This window comes from Prionailurus viverrinus, chromosome D3 (genome assembly GCF_022837055.1).
Source record: "Prionailurus viverrinus isolate Anna chromosome D3, UM_Priviv_1.0, whole genome shotgun sequence".
Classification (NCBI taxonomy): Eukaryota; Metazoa; Chordata; class Mammalia; order Carnivora; family Felidae; genus Prionailurus; species Prionailurus viverrinus.
Window position 1 is genome coordinate 51635909 of NC_062572.1, and position 20348 is coordinate 51656256.

The 20348-nt window shown below is 40.5% G+C and overlaps 1 protein-coding gene across 3 annotated transcripts in view; it reads right to left on the reverse strand.

Annotated features, from left to right (window-relative positions):
• The window catches only part of CDH2 (cadherin 2), a 214277-nt gene extending 194266 nt beyond the window's left edge, over positions 1-20011 (reverse strand). The window contains exons 1-2 of one of the 3 annotated variants that reach the window (XM_047828633.1): positions 4326-4400; positions 3803-3991 (exon numbers count right to left, since the gene is read on the reverse strand). In XM_047828633.1, coding sequence (XP_047684589.1) covers positions 3803-3829 — 27 coding nt within the window. In that variant the 5' untranslated portion in view covers positions 3830-3991; positions 4326-4400. Of the gene's footprint in view, positions 1-3802; positions 3992-4325; positions 4401-19860 lie in introns of those variants that run through there. The other 2 variants (XM_047828632.1, XM_047828634.1) reach the window with 2 other exon arrangements.
• Between the last annotated feature and the right edge of the window lie 337 nt (positions 20012-20348).

The following is a 20348-nucleotide window of genomic DNA, read 5'->3' on the forward strand; positions in this document are numbered from 1 at the left end:
ATGTGGTGTAGAGTGTCAACTTCTCAGGAATTGAACCTGCCAAAGCTTAGGACCACATACAAACACATATCAAGCCAAGTTCCCCAGAGATCTGTGCCATCTCCTATCTCAGCAGCCATGCTAGAAGAGGCTTCCTGGGCATCAAGGCTTCTGCAGCAGAATCCCAAAACACAGACGAGTTTACCAGGAAGTGTCGTGGACTTAATGTAATGGGTAACAACACTACATGTACTGATGGGCTTGGCTTGTGAAAGTGTAACACTATCGAGAGACAGTGGCTCAGGCAGTCCTGCAATTAAACTGTCATTAAAAGTTCCACAAATGCCTAAGGCAATTCAGTAGAGATGACCAATCCTGGCTTACATCGATTTTGCCCCATCAGTTCATTACACTCACCAGAGACTGCAATATGCTCACGTGCCATGTTCAAAATGTCATCAAACAGTGCATTACTTAGATCAGACTGTGTTTATAATCAACTTAGGTATGTTAAATATACTGAGTATTGATGATTACTAACATTTATTGACTGCTTACCATGTTCCAGGATCTGCACTTCAGTGCTTTCCATGCATTGTATCTCAACAGTCTTCACAACAACCCTATGAGGAAGGTACTAGAATAGTGCCATTTTGCAAGCAAGGAAGCAAATTGAAAGGAAATTGCTCTAGGTCACTTAACTAGTCAGTTTAGGGATGGTATTCAAACCAGCACCGAATGGCTTTGGGGACCACCCTTACCCACTGCTGGATCAGGGACAGAAACATCAGAAAGTATCCACACACACTGACACAATACCTGACTGCCTAGGCACTGGAACTTGTCCTATATGAATTAAGACTGAGTGGATCTGCTACCGTTATAATTGTTTTTTCCTAAAATGATTCTTAAATGATTGTGATAGGACAATCACAATAAAATAATACAAGAAAATATTTGTCAATAAAATAATTCCAATGTTTCTGTACACTAGGGAAAAAAATTGGGAGAGGAAAAGACATCAGCTCAAACTTACGTAAACATGTGTTCTTTTAAGCTACCAAATCAAAGCCCCTCCACCTCCCTCCAACTCTTCTAAAAGTACACATGGAAAACTATCAGCAAATACATATCATGATTAGTATATTAATTTTCAGTAGGCGATGCTGATGAGGAAATAATTACTATAGTAATAGACTCTTTGTGCACTTCCTATATTCCAGACTCTCTTATATTCAACTACAGTTAGGCCTGTTTCATAAAACCTGGAGCATGGTTTCATTTTTTTTTTTAACAGTTTCACTTTTTAAAAATGGTTTCCAGTCCCCATAACTCTGAATTAATTTGAATAGCTGGCCATCGTGATGATTTATCTAACTCTGAGTCCTTGATAAGATAAACCCAACCCAATTATAACCATCATTCTTGTGAGAAAATAACATTCACAGCACAGTTTCCAGAAATGTGCTGCACTGAGAAGAGGGCACTGTCAATAACATCAGAGTTCAAAGTCATTCCTGAACTCGTTCCCCCAGTAGCACCCTGTCCAGTGGTGTTCTAATAGGTGAAGCAATAAAGAACTAAGCCCATGAGCCCTGCATGCTAACTCAGAGGTTACAGAGCTAATATCATCAGTTCCGGACTCAACTCTGGGGCTGAAGACCAGCATTTTTTTCCACCCATGGTTATGGTGAGTGATTCAAGGCTGGCATTTGGACGGTTTCACCGTGTAACCTGTAGAGGGGGAATGCTTCCTCTCCTCCAGAACTTCTTTCCATGTGGAAGGAAGTCTGCTAACTCTTAACACTCCCACCTCTTTCCGATACACCAGTTAGTCCTACCCTGGGTGGCAGTTCTCAAAGTGTGATCTGGGGAGCACTACAGGTCCCCAAGATCCTTCTAAGAGAGTGATCTGAAAAGGCAAAAACTCTTTTCATAATAAAATAACATTATTTGTCTTTTCACTCTCAATCTCTCACAAGTGTAAAGTGGAAATACTCCAGAGGCTAGGTGATGTGTGATACCTTAACAGAGTAAATGCAGAAGCAGATACAGGAATCCAACCGTCTTCTAGTAAGCCAGACACTAAGGAGATTTACAAAAATAAAAAAGCACAATGCCACTCTTCCCACGAATTTCACTTTTCTGCTTTGGAAAATACAGCTATTTTTCATAATAATTGGTATTTATGTTACATACATAATGGGTTTAATATTTTTAAATGAATTAAATATCCAATTTTCTCAGTTTAATTTCTAATTTGCTAAACACCAACAGATATTACCCACATCGCCAAAGCTGATGGGGGCACTCAATAATTTTTAAGAGTGTGAAAGGATCCTAAGATCAAGAAGTTTGTGAACTACTACCCTAGAGAGAAGGAGAAACTGAATTTATCTGAAGGCTGAATTCAAAGGAACAATCTGGGCAGCTGGTGCCCAGCCCTGCTCCCTACTCCTCCCACTGGGGAGTCACAGGCCACAAAAAACAAGGGTGGTGATCTCATTTTCCATGCTGGGAGTTTGCAGATCCCCGGCAGCATGTGGGGGTAGGGAAGGGTATCCAGAACTGCCTACAACTCAGTGTGCATGTCTGTGGAATTTTGGAGTTCCCCATTAGCAACCCACCAAAGCCACACCCTCCAGTGCAGCCCTTATCAGAACCCTGTGATATTTTCCTTTCCCAACGGTTGACTATGCTGGTTTATATTTCACTTGGTTTAGAACTGGGTTTAGGAGGAGAGGTCTTATTTATTGGGCCCCTTCAGAAACTTGCACTTGGTATACTATCTGGGGACCTTGGCAAATAATAAAAAAGGAATCCAACTTTGGGGAAGAAAATACTCATGGAGGTACTGGGTCTCCAGACAGGGGAGAAAGGATGTTTTACTATGGTCCTGCATGTTTTTCAGCTTGATGGTTTGCAGCGTTGATTGTGCAGTGTGGCTGGTTTTTATAGTTGGGCAGGTAGCTTTTAACATCAAGAGGCTTTAATTCCTAAACCACAGGGTATTTTGATCTTGCTGTGTGACCACAACTTATGGTGGTTATTCTCCAGGAAAGTGGCTGTTTACAGAGGTAGGGCCTAGAGCCGGTGACAGTGGACCTCAGGAAAAGCTGTAGGCCAAGGATCTCAGAAAAGAGGCGGGACATGTGGTGGCCTTAGCCAGATGATGAACACTTTTGGGTGAGGGCCCCTGTAGCTTGGCCCTGGCAAAGGCCTGAGGCAGCTCAGAACTGCTGGAGGCGTCCAGGGGCCCCTGGCTAAAGACGCAGAGACAGCTAAAGCACAAAAAAGGGAGATTATTTCAACATCTACTGCCTAAAGACTACTGAGCAGAAAAATATTTGCTGTTTTTAAGAGACACTGAATTCCAGAACCCTATCAAGGTTCTCACTTGAAATTATTAATCTCAGGTCTAGAAGGCAGTGCTGGATTGGCCGACTCCACTTCTGGTCTGCAGTCAGACGCAAACGAAGGCGCAACTTGGATTCTCATAACTGGTCCACAGGCTCAAGGATCAGTTTCCACCAAGAGCTCTGGACTGGTCTTCACAAATGAAGGAGAATTCCTGCCCTGCAGATGGCCTTTTTGGCCAAAGCAACTCCACAGCAAGTGGCGAGAGACTGAAAACGTCTGCTCCCAAGACACTATGTCCCACAGCCACCTACCCGACAGAGCCCACACTGGTGACAGCACCAGGCTGTCAGTCTCAAGAGGCTCACAGGGAAACAAAGTAGGAGGTTGAATGTGTTGGTTGTAAACCAAAACTCATCAGGGAGAGGTTCCCATTTGGAGGTTATATTAAGGACTTTGTACTTACCTGGGGAGAGGGGATCCACCCATGCATTCTGGGTTATCTTTGAGAAAGCTGGCATTTGAGATACTGCTATGTGCAAGGTTCAGAAACATCCGATGGTGGCAATCCCTGTCTTCTTTGAGGTGCCTTTCTTTCTCATCCAGAATATTCAATAGCTTTAAGCATTCATTTCCCCTTTGAACTCTGTGTTTCCTTCAAAGGTCAAGGATTATAGACAAGAGGCTTAGCCTGATTTGCATTTGGGTAAGCCTGTGAACCAAAGAAGGTTTTCTCCACCCACTCTGAGTCTTTCCCTCAGATACCCTGGGTTCTCTATTGTGGTCTTTGGGACACTTAGAGACAGGCCATGGGGTCATAACTGTGCCTGGGATGAATCTTCTAGGATCAAGATGGGTTTGCCTTCTAACTTTGTAAGCTATGCAATTACTGCTATGATCATCCCGCATGCCTCATTAGGTTTAAGGACTCTTAAAAAAGTAAAGCTATTGATCTTCCAAGGCCTCATGAGGTTGGAAGTAAGACTGACCTGACAGAGGCCCATCTCCCTCTCTGTGGGTGATTGCCACACTTCCAGATGAGCACATGCTTGGCAGTTAAGAACATAAGTTCAACAGTTAGTCCAACTGTTAATGGAACCCTTACTCCCTACTTTCAAGTAGAGGGAGCTACACTAGCAATAGCACTGCTGACCTACATCGACCTCTCTGGCAGGTTCGTGTGAAACAACTGGGCATACAGAGTCCAGTACCTTCATTACCTCTTTTCTGTTGGGAGCAAGCCTGCCTACTCAGTGCAGATATAGTTATGCTGCAGGGGAACTTACAAGAGCAGGGTCCCCAGGTAGGAGGCTGCCCTCACCCAGGACTGCTGAAGATGGGAGGCAAGGGGGAAATTAATTCGAAGATCATACATATTTAATCCACATTCTCCACCCTTGTCTTTGTCAGCAATAAAGGTTGTATTTTGGCTTTCGATCTGCTGACTGTTTTACCTTAATTGTCCAGAACTTAGATGGATAAGAAGCACCAATTACTAGGTTTCTTCAAAGACACTCAAATTGCATACAAAGTCTTAATATTACTGAATACTCTCAAAGGCCAAGGCTGAAAGGTCAAAACCAGGCCAGGCTTCATAACATCTTTATACCACCAGCAGGGTCACAAGCCCACCAGAATGTCTGAATGCTGAAGGTCTAAGAGCAGACAGCCAAGTCTCTTCAAGTGCTCGGGGTAACCCAGGTGCTGGGAACAGAAAATCACAGGTACCTCTGAATTACTCAGTGCCTACAATGCTGGGTCAGGAAAAACAGGGCAATTCACAGAACTGTCAACCATCCTTCAGCTACTTGCATGTCTTAAAATCACCACCAAGGGGCCATGTGACCAATGACAGAAACTGCCTACTTCCATTGTAGACTACCCTAATTCTGGCTCAGTCTACTAAATTTTCCCATTCCTAAGGCCAAAGTTGCTCCCTGAAACTAAAATCCTTCAAGTCTTGATTCTAAAGTCCAAATTCTCTTCCAGGCTGCAACCTTCAAAATCTAGAATAGACAGGCTTATCTTGTTCCCGCTGCTCTATTCTTGCAAACTTCCAAGGAACTGGTTGTTACCAGCAGAGCAAAACACTGTTCAAGTCCTCAATGGCCACATCCTAGAGGTGTGCCTTTGAGTGAATGGGTTAAGCCAGGCTTCATTCAGACATTTGTAAAATGGATAGTGATGATAATGCCTTCCTATCTCAGGGAGCTGATGTGAGGATTACAGGAGACAATGCAGGTGAAGACCTTGGCTTGGCACATAGTAAGCACTTAGCAAATACTACATTTAATTACATTAGTCAGCTTTCAAGAAGGCTCACAATCCTCGACAACACAACACGTGAGCCATGACGGAAAATGTTAGGCAAAAAGAACAGGCACTAATAATAGGCCAGGCTATAGACAAATTACAAAATTCATCTGAATCTATAGGATTCATTCAGACACCTCAAGGAAGAGAAAAAGGCCAAAACACATAAAAAGAAAAATCTTCAACTCATTAGTAACCAGGAGAATGAAAATGGAAACCAACCAGATATGATTATAAAGTCCACTAGACTGTTAAAATTTTTTAAGTTTGACTATAACACAAACAGAATTATGGAAAAACAAAAATGTACATGGCGCTGGTAGACCAATTTGGAAAAAATTCTGGTTTGCAACCCAGCAATTCTACTCCTTGGTACATATCCCAGAACAGTCCAGCATTCCATCACCTGGGAGCTTGCTAGACATACAAATTTCCAGGCTCCACCATTAGTTTATTGAATCAGAAGCTCAGAGGGTGGGGCCAGGAGTCTATGTTTAATAGACTTTCTGGTGATTCTATACAAGCTCAAGTTTGAGAAACGAAGTTCTGGAGTATCCCTGACAGTTAACGCCCAATGGGAAGTACAAGAATGTTCCTAGTAGCAAAATTCTGCAACCACACACACAAACCCATCAATAATAAGTTGAATAAGTAAATTCTACCATATTCTTAGCGTGCAATGCCCTAGATCAGTGAAAATGAACAAATTATAACTACATTAACTCGAATGAATCTTACAGAATGCTGCACATAAGTCATAAGAAATACATTTTAGATATATGTACACACACACACACATAAATATATACACACAATATGCATAAATACACACATATGCATGGTACACTAATGCATAAATGCATAATACATATACATTTACATAAACACATTTCTTCTCCCTTATATATATGGAATATACACATAAATGGTAACACTATAAACAAAAGTATTGAATAATTATTAGAAAAATGAAGACGGTGGTTACCTCTGGGGGAAAGAGGGGAATGGAAACAGTATTCTGGAGACTTCCAAGGTACTGGCAATATTCTACTTCTTAACCAGTCTGATAGTTACACTGCATATTTGTGTACTTTAATTATTTTTTACACTGTGCATATATGCTTTATATACTCCTCTACAAATACCACATTTTAAAATAAAAAAGAGGTTTTTCTAAAAGGTTGAACTTCAGGAGAGCCTCAGGACTCAGTCGGTTAAGCGTCCAATTCTTGATTTCGGCTCAGGTCAGGATCTCACGGTTCGTGAGATCGAGACCCGAGTCAGGCTCCTCACTGATAGCATGGAGCTTGCTTGGGGTTCTCTCTCTCTGCCCCTCCCCCACTTGCGCGCGCTCTCTCTCTCTCTCTCTCTCTCTCTCTCTCTCATACAAAATAAATAAACTTTAAAATCCTGCCTTGGGGTGCCTGGGTGGCTTAGTCAGTTAATATCCGACTCTTGGTTTCAGCTCAGGTCATGATCTCATGGTTCATGACTTCAGGCCCCTCATCGGGCTCTGGGCTGACAGCCTGCGATTCTTTACTTGGGATTTTGTCTCTCCCTCTCTCTCTGCCCCTCCCCACCTCCTGTCTCTTCTGCAAAATAAATTTTAAAAAAACTTAAGAAAACTAAAAATAAAATAAAATAAAATCCTGCCTTAAATTTTTTACCTGCATTCAAATAAATACCAAACCTAGGAACACAGGTTCTGATGTCAGACTTCTGGCATTTGAACTCCCCTTAACAAAATCACTTTGGGCACCTTATTTTAAACTATCTGTGCTTTGGTATCCTCATATATGAAATAAGTATAATTTTTTTGTGAGTTAAATGAGTTAATACACTTAAAGTACTTAGAGCAGTGCCTGGCACATAGTAATTACTCAAAAATGATGTGCTATTATTAGGATAGGATGAAACTGAGTTAAAAGTAACATTTCCTGCATGTAGTCACCAATAAATCATTAGCATCCATAAGACCAATGATTCTTCACTCTGTTTTTGCAGATTCTGTGCCACAGTATCAACCAACAGTACCTTCAACCCCCTCCTCTCTATTAGGTCCGCATCATCATGTTAAAAGCATTCAGAGATCAGTAACTTACTCTGGTTCCTTCCAGGCTAGTTCAAAACACACACACACACACACACACACACACACACACACACACCCCAATATCAGAACATTAAAGAATTAAATCACAGAAGCAAAGAGACAGACCTGAAAGACACCAGAATGGCTTCTGTTCGATTACCTGTAATTCCCAAATCAAATTGCTGGCAGAATAACATTCCATATACATTAACCCCTTTCCCTAATCTTAGCAGCCTAGACAACATCTGTTAGAATTTAAGGAGGAATGTTAAAATGTGTGCCCTTCAGTGTGGCTTCCCAGTGGGGTCTAAGGGACACTGGTGGAGAGTTACAAGTTATCTTGCTATAATGCTGAACACAGAACAAATCTTTGAACATCTCAAGAGCTCACATTTATTCAAATAATTAAATGATCCCTTGACTGTGTTTGTACAAAACAGTGGTAATAACTATGCCTCAAAGTCTTCAGTTAAAGATCTTAAATCTTGCTTACTGTATGGAAGCACTTTTTAAAGTGATGTGTATATATTATATATTAACCCACTTGCTTTTCGTTAACACCTTACTATAGATACAATCATAAAAATGTCATGTTGTCTAAGTTCACATAACAACCAAGTGTCAGAATTGGGGCACAATCACAGGTCAACTAGCTCCAGAGACCCCATTCTTAACCATTGTGCTTTACTGCCTCTCTAGGCAACTAAATCAGTACAATTAAAAAGGAAAAAGAACAAGAACCAAACGTCTATGGAAATGTTAAACTTAATAAAGGCATTTCAGTTCAGAAGAAGAAATTTTACTTGACAAATTGACGGCCACTCATGTGTTAGGGTGTACGTTTTTTATGTGTGGGGAAAAGAAAGCAAGGCTCACTATGCTCATACCACATACAAAAAGAAATTTAAGATAAGTAAATATCTAAATGTGAAAATATAAACCAATAAATACAATTTGATATAGCGTGAGGTTTGAGAAGACTGGTTTTGGAGGTGGATGGTCTCAACTTTTATATTGGCACATACCAGAATAGTATTCCAGAAACACATGGTGTGTGTGTGTGTGTGTGTGTGTGTGTGTACAGAAGAACCAACACTTTGCAAAATAAGAAATAAGAATCATGACAATATCCATTACAAATGCAAATACTTAAAAAGTAACCTCACCGTTTTCCAAGATGCCTTTATTTTAGGTCATAAAATGTTATAAGCCATCTGCAGACAGTCCCTTGTCGTCTACATTTAAATATACCAGTATACCCCCTTTAAACATTGCTTCATAGAGACAGCCTCAAATAAAGGGAAGACCCTAACCCAAATCATGGATATCTCAGTTTCATTTACAAAAAAGTTAACTATAAATCAATTTGTAAAGTAAATCAGTGATAATGATAGTCTCCCCAAATGTTCTTAGTATTTGTCAAACAGAAAAGACAGAACTGTAAATAAAATCTAATGCCAAAAACACAAATACCATACGTAAACAATTACTTTCACAGGAGAAAAACTATGTGTAGGAGCAAAACACAAGTGAAATACAAATTATATATCAATAAGCTAAGGACACGCAAAAAGTACCATCTCTTTAAATATTGTAAAATAAAGTCCATGTGTGTAAGAATGTAAATAAATTAGAGCTGCCTTGAAGCAAACAAACCTTTGGTGGGTCATTACCTCCAGAATTTGATTCTTTAGTCCTCATCAATATGCATGGAATCCTACACCTAGAATCTGGATCTACTAACCAACCATTATAAGTAGAGAGAAAAGGTCCCTAGAAAGAAGGATCTTGGCATAAACATGGCTCTCTGCATCCTTTGTGACAACCTCTCAGACCTTTAAAAAAGCTATACAAACAGAAAAGAGGGTCAACTGTACCCAAAGATGCACTAAACAGCTGGAAAACTAGCAGTTTGTGGCATTATAACCCCCCGATTTAACCTTTTTTAAATTAAAAATAAATCTGGGTAAGACCTCATTGAGAAGTGGGTCACTAGTAAGCTCAGAGAAGGTATTAAGAAGCATCAATGAAAAGATTAGACTCTGTTAACACCCAAACCTTCTGCTTGAAGACTTCAAATCAAAAAGACATTTAGTTCTTTGCCTCTACCCTCCTCCTGATAGAGGCTATAACTTACTGAGTTCCCAATGTTTTTGGCTTTTGGCTAGACAATACTGCCAAAACTGCAAGAACTATAGAAGAAATCTGAGTAGGAAACCCCACAAAAGGTGTTTCATGGCTTGACAAACCGGAAGTATGCAAGCAAATTTCAGCTGCAGTGAAACAGTCACTCTGTTTTTTGTTTTTTAAATCAATGTTCAACTTCCTTAACTTCCTGGATATTTCTATAACATCCATGAATCTTTCCTAATTCCTGGCTATTAAAATATTATGACACAAATATATGGACAATCCTACAAACTGGGTGGAAGATACCAGACACAAAAGGGAATACAGTATATGATTTCAAAAAATCCAAAGATTCCATAAAGAATAAGCAAAAGTAATAGATGTTATGAGGCAGAAGTCAAGTAAATACTTAGCACTAGAAAATGGTTAAAATTGGAGGAGGGTACCCATGCGGTGTTGGTGATGCTGTGTCTTGATTGGGTGCTGATTCAATAGCGTTCAATTTATGAACATTCAGCAGGCTATCTACTTATGAGCACTTTTCTATATGCATTTGATAGTTCTATAAAGTACGAGCGTGTATATTTATGTGTGTGTCAAATCTGAATTTTGAATTCTCTTCAGTACAATAGAAGCAGGACGTTAGAAGTTAACTTTGAACACGTTAGCACCAAATGGGACTCTACTGGGGGTGGATGCTAAAGGATCCACAAAATGCTAATTATTTTGGCTGCAGGAAACACATTTTTCTTTATTTACTGGACCAGAAAGCCACAAAGAATGAACTCCAGACTTTGAACTTTTGTGTTAACCAATTAAGACAACAAAAGAAAAAAAAAATTAAAGTGGTCACAGTCTCTAGTTTATATTAAAGATTTATGTTAAGCAGAGGGAGTGGATTATATTCCCTTTAAACTTAATATAAATTAATGGCTTTTTAGTCATTTATTTCAGAATTCACTTAATAGCTTCCCAACCAACCAACAAACATCTTGTTGGAGATTATAGTCAAGCCAACTGTATCCGCCCAGTTACAATAGGTCAAGTTACAAACCAAATAGTTCTAGGCTTTCTCTTCAGCAAACAAATCCATGTCTGTACTTGGTCCCTCCACAAAACATTCACATGAATCTTTTACAGCCGGTCCTTTCAAGATGTGGACATGTATATTTTAAAAGACCCCAAATAATTTCATTTGTGGGATAAAAGGTAATTCAGATGATCCAAACATGGAAAATGTGCCGCTAAACATATTTCAAAACTTGGAGTCTCTTGAATTTATTTTCACAGAAAAGAACGCTTAAAAAAAATAGTATCAAAAAAAGAAGAAAAAACATGCATAGTCTGAGGGCTTCTAGGCTCTTAGGAAGTATTTTTAAGTTCCAGGATTCACCCATTTTTTTTTTTTGAGCAGTTATCAGCATATTATTTTTTTATGAAGACAATTTGAAGAATATTATAAAACTGATTTTGAATCATTTCACTATGATATTTTCTTCTTTCTCTAAGATAACATATTTTTAAAATGAGTGAAAACCCTAACCAAGCATTACATTTTGGCTTCAGATGCCAACATAAATAAAAATATTTAAGGTCAAAATTAATAGAGAATATAACTCAAAAGTTGATGACTGAAAAAAAAATCTTATCAACTCGGTAAAGAAAAATTGAAATTCCTCTCTAATGTGATGTTCATTCTTTGAGTACCATATGAAAAGTGTCCCGGCCCCTGACAGAGGGAGGAAACCATGTGTTTTGCAGTCAAACTCCATCTACTCTGACAGATACAGTTTTACTCTGGATTCTCAGAATAACTAGTCAAACTGTCTGAGTTCCACTTTCATCAACTCTAAAATGGGAATAAAACCACCTCTCTCACAGGGTTACAGAAATAATTAACAGAGACAATATATTAGTTTCCTTCACTGAAATTAAAAATATTGTATTTTAAAGATTTAGTACCACCAGACATTAGTTAAAAAAAAAAAAGAAGAAGAAGAAAAGAAAGATGTGGCAGCAAGTATCTAAAGTTTCAATGGTTTTCTCTGGTATATGTGCTTTTCAGAGATACATGAATGACCTACTGACAATTAATAAAAATAAAATAGGGGCGCCTGGGTGGCGCAGTCGGTTAAGCGTCCGACTTCAGCCAGGTCACGATCTCACGGTCCGTGAGTTCAAGCCCCGTGTCAGGCTCTGGGCTGATGGCTCAGAGCCTGGAGCCTGTTTCCGATTCTGTGTCTCCCTCTCTCTCTGCCCCTCCCCCGTTCATGCTCTGTCTCTCTCTGTCCCAAAAATAAATAAACGTTGAAAAAAAATAAAAATAAAATAAATTGTGAGAGGTCTTAAACTGCATATGTGGACAAAAATCTGAAGGGCCATCCTTACTGAAAGCAGTACAAAAGTTCAGCATTTGATACAACAGAAGAAAGGTGAATAAGCTAAAAATTTATTTTCATGAGGGAGAAAAATGGTCACTCCACATTTCTATTTCCAGCAATTTCTGGAATAATACAGATTCTAAATTATGCCCCTTTAGTTAACCTTTTTGTTTTACTAATTTCTTTTACTAATCCACTGAAACATTAAACATTATATCAGAATGTGAGGAAGGGAATCTGGGTATAAATATTTTCAAACATCATGGTCAAGTAATTAAATTCTTTTAATTTTTTTTTAATGTTTATTTTTGAGAGAGAGAGAGAAAGCGTGCACGCAAATGGTGGGGGGGGGGGGCAGAGAGAGAGGGAGACACAGAATCTGAAGAAGGCTCCAGGCTCTGAGCTGTCAGCACAGAGCCTGATGAGGGGCTCTAACTCATAAACCATGAGATCATGACCTGAGCTGAAGTCTAATGCTCAACCAACTGAGCCACTTAGGTGCCCCCTTAATTAACACAAAAACCCATATTAAAACTACAATATGTATTAAGTATGCAATAGTCAAGTAAATTTTTTAAATTAACATAAAAACCAATATTAAAATTACAATACAGAGAAGTATATATCTTTACTCAAGTACTTATTTGTTTATTTTTGTTATACGTAGGTATATTTTGTAAAAGAAAACTTAAGAACCAATCATGGATCAACCACTTCTCCAAGCACCTCTATATATGATTGCCATATTGTATTTATAATAGCACTTCCTTTTAAATCGCTCTAGCTGCTTCAAAGGCTGTTTACACAGTGAATTTTCCCAATGCTACCTGAGAAAAACCCAAGTTAAATAGTTTTATTTAATCAAGGCAGGAGACCAAAACATCTGATTCCCTTACTAAACTTCTTCTGTGTTTCAAGTTGTAGATGGTAGTAAGGTCTTTAGACTACACTTTAGACCCCACTTTCACCATTAGAACAGATGAAAAATTAAATATTCGGTCAAAGGAATGTAAGAAATATTACAATGGTTTAACCAACAAATCTCTTAGGCACAAATAGCAGCACGATGTAGTCATTTTATGATACAACATAGAGACTAATCTATTATTTAACTACCCATTAATTTGGCCAAACTCCAATTGGACCTACTTGAAGCTCAGCCTGCTACCTGTTATAGGTTCTTCTCAGCCAAACTTTAGGACATTCTACTGTTAGTTTAGGTCATATTCATCTTATTCATACACTGCTTTCCTATTCTTTTTTTATAACTTCTATAATGGTCTTTGTCCGATATCTCATGTAGATCCCACTGATTACTTTGGCTGCCCTTCTCTGAAGGTTTTCTAGGTGTGTGCCTATGCCAAAAACATTGGGTGGTTTAACAATCATTTTTTTTTTTTTTGCCTTGGAACTAGAACTAAAAATGCTTTATTCCACATAGTAAGGGTTGTCAAATCTGACTGCATATTACACATAATATATTAAGTCATTTCCTACTAATGACATTCAGAGTTCAACAAATCCAATCCTTGGTAAGTATAAACAACGCTTCATGTGTATGCCATGATTACAGACATACCTGCAGAAAAATAACTAGAGAAGGACTTGTTAGGTCAATGGGCTATATTTTTAGTGCTGACCCATATCACTCAATTCAATGGTTCTCATGGAAGCTATCTTCTCTCAAAGAAACATAAAAGTACAAAAGGAATAAAAGGAATAATTTTTATTCTTAGTAGTATCACACTCTCCCTTCCTTTAAGTCTAACCCAAAAATATAATTTACTTTTAGTGGTAAATGCAACATAGTCAATGAAAAAAAATTATTTTTAAAGGTCAAACATATAAAAAATACAGATGATTTCTAACCTACCATATATAATAAACTATTGTTAATGACCCTCAAAAATGACATTCTACCACTCAGATAACATGAAAATATTTCCATTTTAGGTTAAAAATTAAAGTCATTCCAAAATCTTTATAAAGGAATCATTTTGGGGGATATTTTTAAGCAGCCTCAAGAGTCATAGAATTGGAAAGTCCCTGAGAGATCAACTTATCCAACCAGGCCCAATATTTTACTATTGAAGAAAATGAGGTCATGAGAGTTTAAGGGAGTAAACTACATCTGGACTGGATTAGAACCCCAGGCTTTCTGCCTTTGACACTAGCTCTTGCCCTTGACATTATGTAACAGCAGCTTATTTGCACCGAGCAAAATTATTATACTTTTGATGCCCAAATCAGCTTGGATGATACACACACACAAAGGTATTAATTAGCTATTGACTGACACTTTATGCTAAACTGTGATAAATATTGCAGGAGACACATATATAGATAGCAATCCTCTACATACATACAGTGTGTGTGTGTCTATATATACACACATATATTACACACATATATATATATATGTGTGTATATATATGTGTATGTGTGTCTATATATAAATATGTGTGTATATATATGTGTGTATAGATATGTGTGTATATATATATGTATATGTATATACACACATATACATGCAATCCAAGGGCTTAGGGGCTATAAGTACAGTGGAAATTCAGACAAGGAAGTGCACTGAGTATGAAAGAGAGTAACAAGAAATAAGAACTGAGAAGCATGTATTTATAACCTAAATTTTCCTTTCAAAAACTCTGTGATAACATAAATTGTAATCTTTAAATCCAAATCTTTTAAAAGGTCCCATTTAGCTCTGGAATTCACCTTCTTCTGAGTACTTTAAGGACATCACTTTCTCTATGGAGAAGATATGGCTCTAACTAAAACATTTATCTGAATATACCTCTTCCCTGGCATGAATAGGGTTAATCAAAACTTATCTACATTTAGTTAAATACAGGAAGACTAGCATCTGCTCAAATAAATTGAGATAATTTGCTAAAAAATTAAAAGAAAAATAAGTTTTTGGTAAGGAAAGAGAGAAATGTGAGGCATAATGATGTGTTGATACAAATTACATTTCAACTTATAGTTCTTAACCCAACTTGAAAATGCTTTCTTAGGTTTCTAGAAGGTATACTAACGGCAGATAGGAAATACTCAAATGACAAAATCCAAACTCCAAATCTATGTAATTTTTAAATGATTGACAAAATTCACCACAAGTCTGTGCAGTGCTTAAACTTGAATACTTTTTGTATTTGGGCCAAAGGAACAAATTTGAATAATGTTAACTTGGGCAAAACGGTAGAGTATATACATAAACATTACGTTTCTTAAATAACAGCTAGGATTTTTCTTTAAAAATCACTCTTCTAACTTACGAATATCCCTTTGAAAACAGGATGGGGATTTGAGTTCACTCAGGATTTTTTTAAGGTATTTTAAAGCAAGATTTACTGTTACTTTAAGTCTTGACATTTCCCGATTAATAACGCTAAAGCTTAATGAGGCACAACAAATTTAAGAAGTGAGAATTTTTAATGAAAAAGGAAATTAAGGACAGTTTGGTGCAATACACTGTCACCAAAATAATCTGTTCAAAGAAGACTTTAGTCTCTATATGTAAAAAATACAATCTAAAAAGAATTTCCTCTTAAAATCTCAGTCTGAACTTTTAATGAAGGTCAGAGCAGACTCCATGAAGGTATGAAAGTCACAAAGTACAATCTGTATGTAAATTCTGAACTTGCAATTGGGGCCTAACAAATTATATATACATATACATGTATATATACATGTGTGTGTGTGTATATATATATATATTTTTAAATATGTCCATAAAATATTTTAGGATAAAATATCTTAGGATGCACAAATTATTATTTTCCAGATCACACCTAGTATGCTTGCAATGCGCCATCTATGAGTAATGACCACACGCTACAAGATAAGAAAAGGGCAAAGATATCTGTAACTGTAGCCACTAAGCAGAATAAACTGTGAACACCAACTATGTTAATTTTCCTTACTTTCACAAGAAGTTGTTAAAAGACACATGAAAATCAAATAAACACTGGGAATAAACATTTTTTGTGCTTAAAATGATTACTGCATCCTTGATTTTCTACATCCTAAAATAAAGTTTCTTTTTATATGTTTCAGGTGTTGAAAATTAATCTCTTCAAAGTCTACACACCTAACAGGTAAAAGTCACATATGGTTTATGCATCTTTTTTCATATACCCTCATCCACAATTGAGAGCAGGACCTATGTGATAAAACTAAGAATCCAGAGGATCTATAAACATTAAGGTGATGTCCTTGATGCTTCATAACCCACACAAGTGTATTTAAATTAGAACAATGTGAATGAGAAAAACAAAACAGGTTTCTAGTCTAGTAATTACTGGGTAGGTAGTAGAAGTAAAATTGATTTTTTTTTTTGGTCTGATGATAAATCTATTTAAGGCCTTGAAAGTCGCTTGTATACTTTAAAAGGGACGCTTCTCATAACTCTGTGATATCCCTTGATCAGTAAAATTTAATGCTCAACTTCTGCTTTTTCATTTTGAGTGTAAAGGACAATGCTAATGCCATAAGTTAAAATGAAGAAGAATAGAGAAAAATCTTAAAGCTGAATACCACAATGTGCAAAATTGAGTAGAATCATGTAAATATAATAGGATAACTAAACTAATAAACAATCTCTGAAAGTAAAAAAATGTTCAAAGTAAAACAAAAGATACTTCAGTTAACACGTAAAGGCATGAAGTTCTTTTGATTATTTAATGATTCTTTTTTGACTGGTCTGAAAAAAAATAAGATTGCTCTATATCTACCTTAGGAATCTATTCATTCACCTTCCTAAAACTCTTGTCTTCTTAGTCTGACCTAAAAGAAAAGAAAAGAAAAGAAAAGAAAAGAAAAGAAAAAAGAAAAGGAAAGAAAAGGAAAGAAAAGAAAAGAAAAGAAAAGAAAAGAAAAGAAAAGACTTTTAATAGCAGATGACTGCAGAGGGGCCATTTTCACCTTGCAGATAGATCTTTGTTATTCTGGTGTGTAAAGCAGGCCATTAGCACAAAGACATTTCTAATCTCAGTTGTACAATCCACATGGTGCACTTAACCCTAAAACTCATGTTGCATAAACTGCTCTGCTTCCACTCCTAATGACCTTGCAAATCATTCAATGTTACTGCTTGACTTGCACCTATGAATTAGGAGACTGCCAAATAACTTGATGACAAAGTTATACTTTCCCCTTTCCTGGGGGTTTACAAAAGTCAAGGTAACATCCTAGAAGAAACTGAGAAAGGACATACAATGGTAAAGATAAGCACTTTATTTGCCGTTTATAAATGCTATTTTTTAAATGCTTAAAAAAGAAAATGACTTACAAAATTCATACCTGACTTCAAGGCGGATGACTAAGAGGAAATGGGATTGCTCCAGCGGTACCAAATTTAGCCCATGGTATTAATGACCAACAACTTCCCTGCACAGTATTCAATTAAAACTTACTTTCGGATCAAAAAGTTAGTAAACATGCCATCTACTGCTGGACTCACACTCTGAAAATTTATTAAAAGTTCTTTGTAAATTTGTGAGACCACTCAATGATGTTCAAAATTAATACTTTTAAAAATAAGATTTTTTTTGATCTATGACATTTCCTGTTCAAAAAAAAAAAAAAAAAAGGAAAATGTCTTTTGTCCGTAGGATTCCTAAGTTTATCTCGCCTTCTCCCTAACTTCAAACAATTGAAGTATCACTTTTTTCCTTCTTCCCCTTCAGTCTAACCTCTTTAGCAAACCCCATTTGAAAAGAAGAAACAATAAATGAAGTGACAAGAGGGTTCAAGAATGAGGAGTGTGCACTCCAAGAATAAAGGGCGGTTTTATAACAGGAGATACTTTTGTTAGCAAGTGACTGACGGGTCTCCTCCCCCAGTTAAAAGAAATTCCATCCACTTCCCAAAACTGCAGAGGCCAAAAACAACTAGTCTAATAGTTCTAAAACCCCAGAGTCCGGAGAGAGCCGAGGAGGGCGGACTGGCGAGTGGGGGAAGGGGAGAAAGACCAGCAGGAGACGAAAGAACAAAAGGAGAAACCCAAGAAAGGAGAAAGGAAAGACGGGACCCGGGCGTCCAAGAAGCCAGAGAAAAGAAAGCGAGCCAGAAAGCTGGAAAGCACAACCTGGGGGAGGAAAGCGCAGAGCAGGACAGGGCGCGCCGCTCCACGGCGCACCATGGACAGGGCTCCAGCGGCCTCTGCCCACACCCCTCTAGGGGGCGGCGGGAGAAAGCGTGAGAGACCGCGGGCGCCGACCTCGTCCCGCCCCCGGCGCCCGCAGTCCCCCCGCGGCCAGAGCGCGTCAGGCCCTGACCCATGAAGACCACGGAGGGGGGCGATCGGCACCATCTGTCCCTGCCCGGGCCGCCCCCGGCGCCACGGCACTTCCGAGCCGCACCCGGACTTTTCAGAGCGGCCACCCGCTGGCCACCCCCAGCCACAAGGGTGCGCTGCCCGCCCCCCCCCCCCCCCCACGGTGTATTTCCCGGGGGACCCTGACCTGCATTCAGTGTGGACACGCCCCTCTCCTGCAGCAGCTTTGGAACCCATAGCGTGCGGGGGCATGTTCGGTACCCCCGCCCTGCCCCCGCTCCCGGCGGGGGTCGCAGCTGAGGCGCGCGGCGTAGCTTCCCGGGACCCGGTCGGCGGACGGGAGGGGCCTCGGGGTATCCCCCCGCCGGACGCCGCGGGAAAGTTGGGCGGTCGGCCGGGCTGGAGACCGATGGCGCGGAGTGGCAAAAAAGCCTGCGACCTGCCTGAAGCAGGTGCTTTCTGCCGCGGAGGAGCCTCCTAGTACTGATTCCATGAAGAGGCTGTCTGGCGCTCTCCCGAAAGCGTGAAAAGTGCAGAGGCTCCTCGCTAAGGCGTCCCCGTGGATGCACGCAGGGCAGAGACAGCGTACACAGGGAGAGGAATAATAGCCGAGTAACGGAACTTCTCCCCGCCCGCCGGGATAAGGGGCGTGCGGGGCCAGGGGCTGAGTGCGGAGGCCCCGGCCCGTAGAGACTCTTCGGGACAACGGGATGAGGTTTTCTTTCCAGGTGGGACCGACAAAGAACACAGTGAGGGCAAGAAAACAAGAACAGAAGGCAACTCTGGGCTGGGGTAAAGACAATAGGACAGTGGAGCCCTCGGGCACCGGGAGGCGCGCGGGTGCCAGGGTGGGGTGGGGTGGAGGCACGTCCCGTAACTAAGACACGAGAGTGAGAATTCCTACTGCAAACTCGCGACCCATCCCTGTAAAAATAAACAAAAAAATTGGAGCAAAGTGCAAAGCGAGGGGCGAGAAGCGTAGAAAACTGGAAAACCTGGGAGCTATCCTGCCTCACCCTTCTGCTGCCTGGAGACACCCCCTGCAAGCTCGCCCGGCCAGGAGTGAAGAGCAGAAGGGGCCCGCGATCTGTTCCTTCGGAACCCGCCGGGAATGGCGCGGGAGACCAGCCGGCCCGGCCAGCCCTGCCCCTGAGCCCGGCCGAGCCTCGTGCCTGCGCAGCTCCCGACCGCGCGGTGCGGCACCTCCCTTCCCGGGTGCGCAGCCTGGCCCCGCAGCGGCGCGGGGAACAAAGGGACCCGGCGCCGCCCGCCCCACCCCGCCCGCGGCCCGACCCGAGGAGACCGCCGCGTACCTGAAGCAGGGCCGCCAGCAGCGGCAGCAGGGTCCGCGGCGCTCCCACTATCCGGCACATGGAGGCGGAGAGGGGCCGAGCGAGGAGCCGGAGGCGGCGGCGGCGGCGGCAGCAGCGGCAGCACCAACAGCGGCGCGGAGAGACGGCTCCAGGCAGTTTCCACCCCCTTCCCTTCCCCTCCCCACCCCACCCCCTTCACCGCTGCTCTCCTCTCCCCGCCAATGGAGAGCGAGCTGATGACAAATAGCGGGCCGCGGAGTCCGCGGGACTCGCACCAGGAGTAATAAAACAGACCGAGAGATCAAGAAGCTGGGGAGGGGGCGGGGGAGGAGGCGGGCGTGCGTGTGAGGGTGTGAGAAAGGGAGAAAGAGAGAGAAAGAGTGTGTGCGTGTGTGTGTAGGCGGCCGCGGTGGCAGCGCAGGCGGCTAGGCTCCGGCCCTAAGCGCAGCGGAAGCCGGGAGGGATGCAGGCGGCGGGGACCTTGGCCG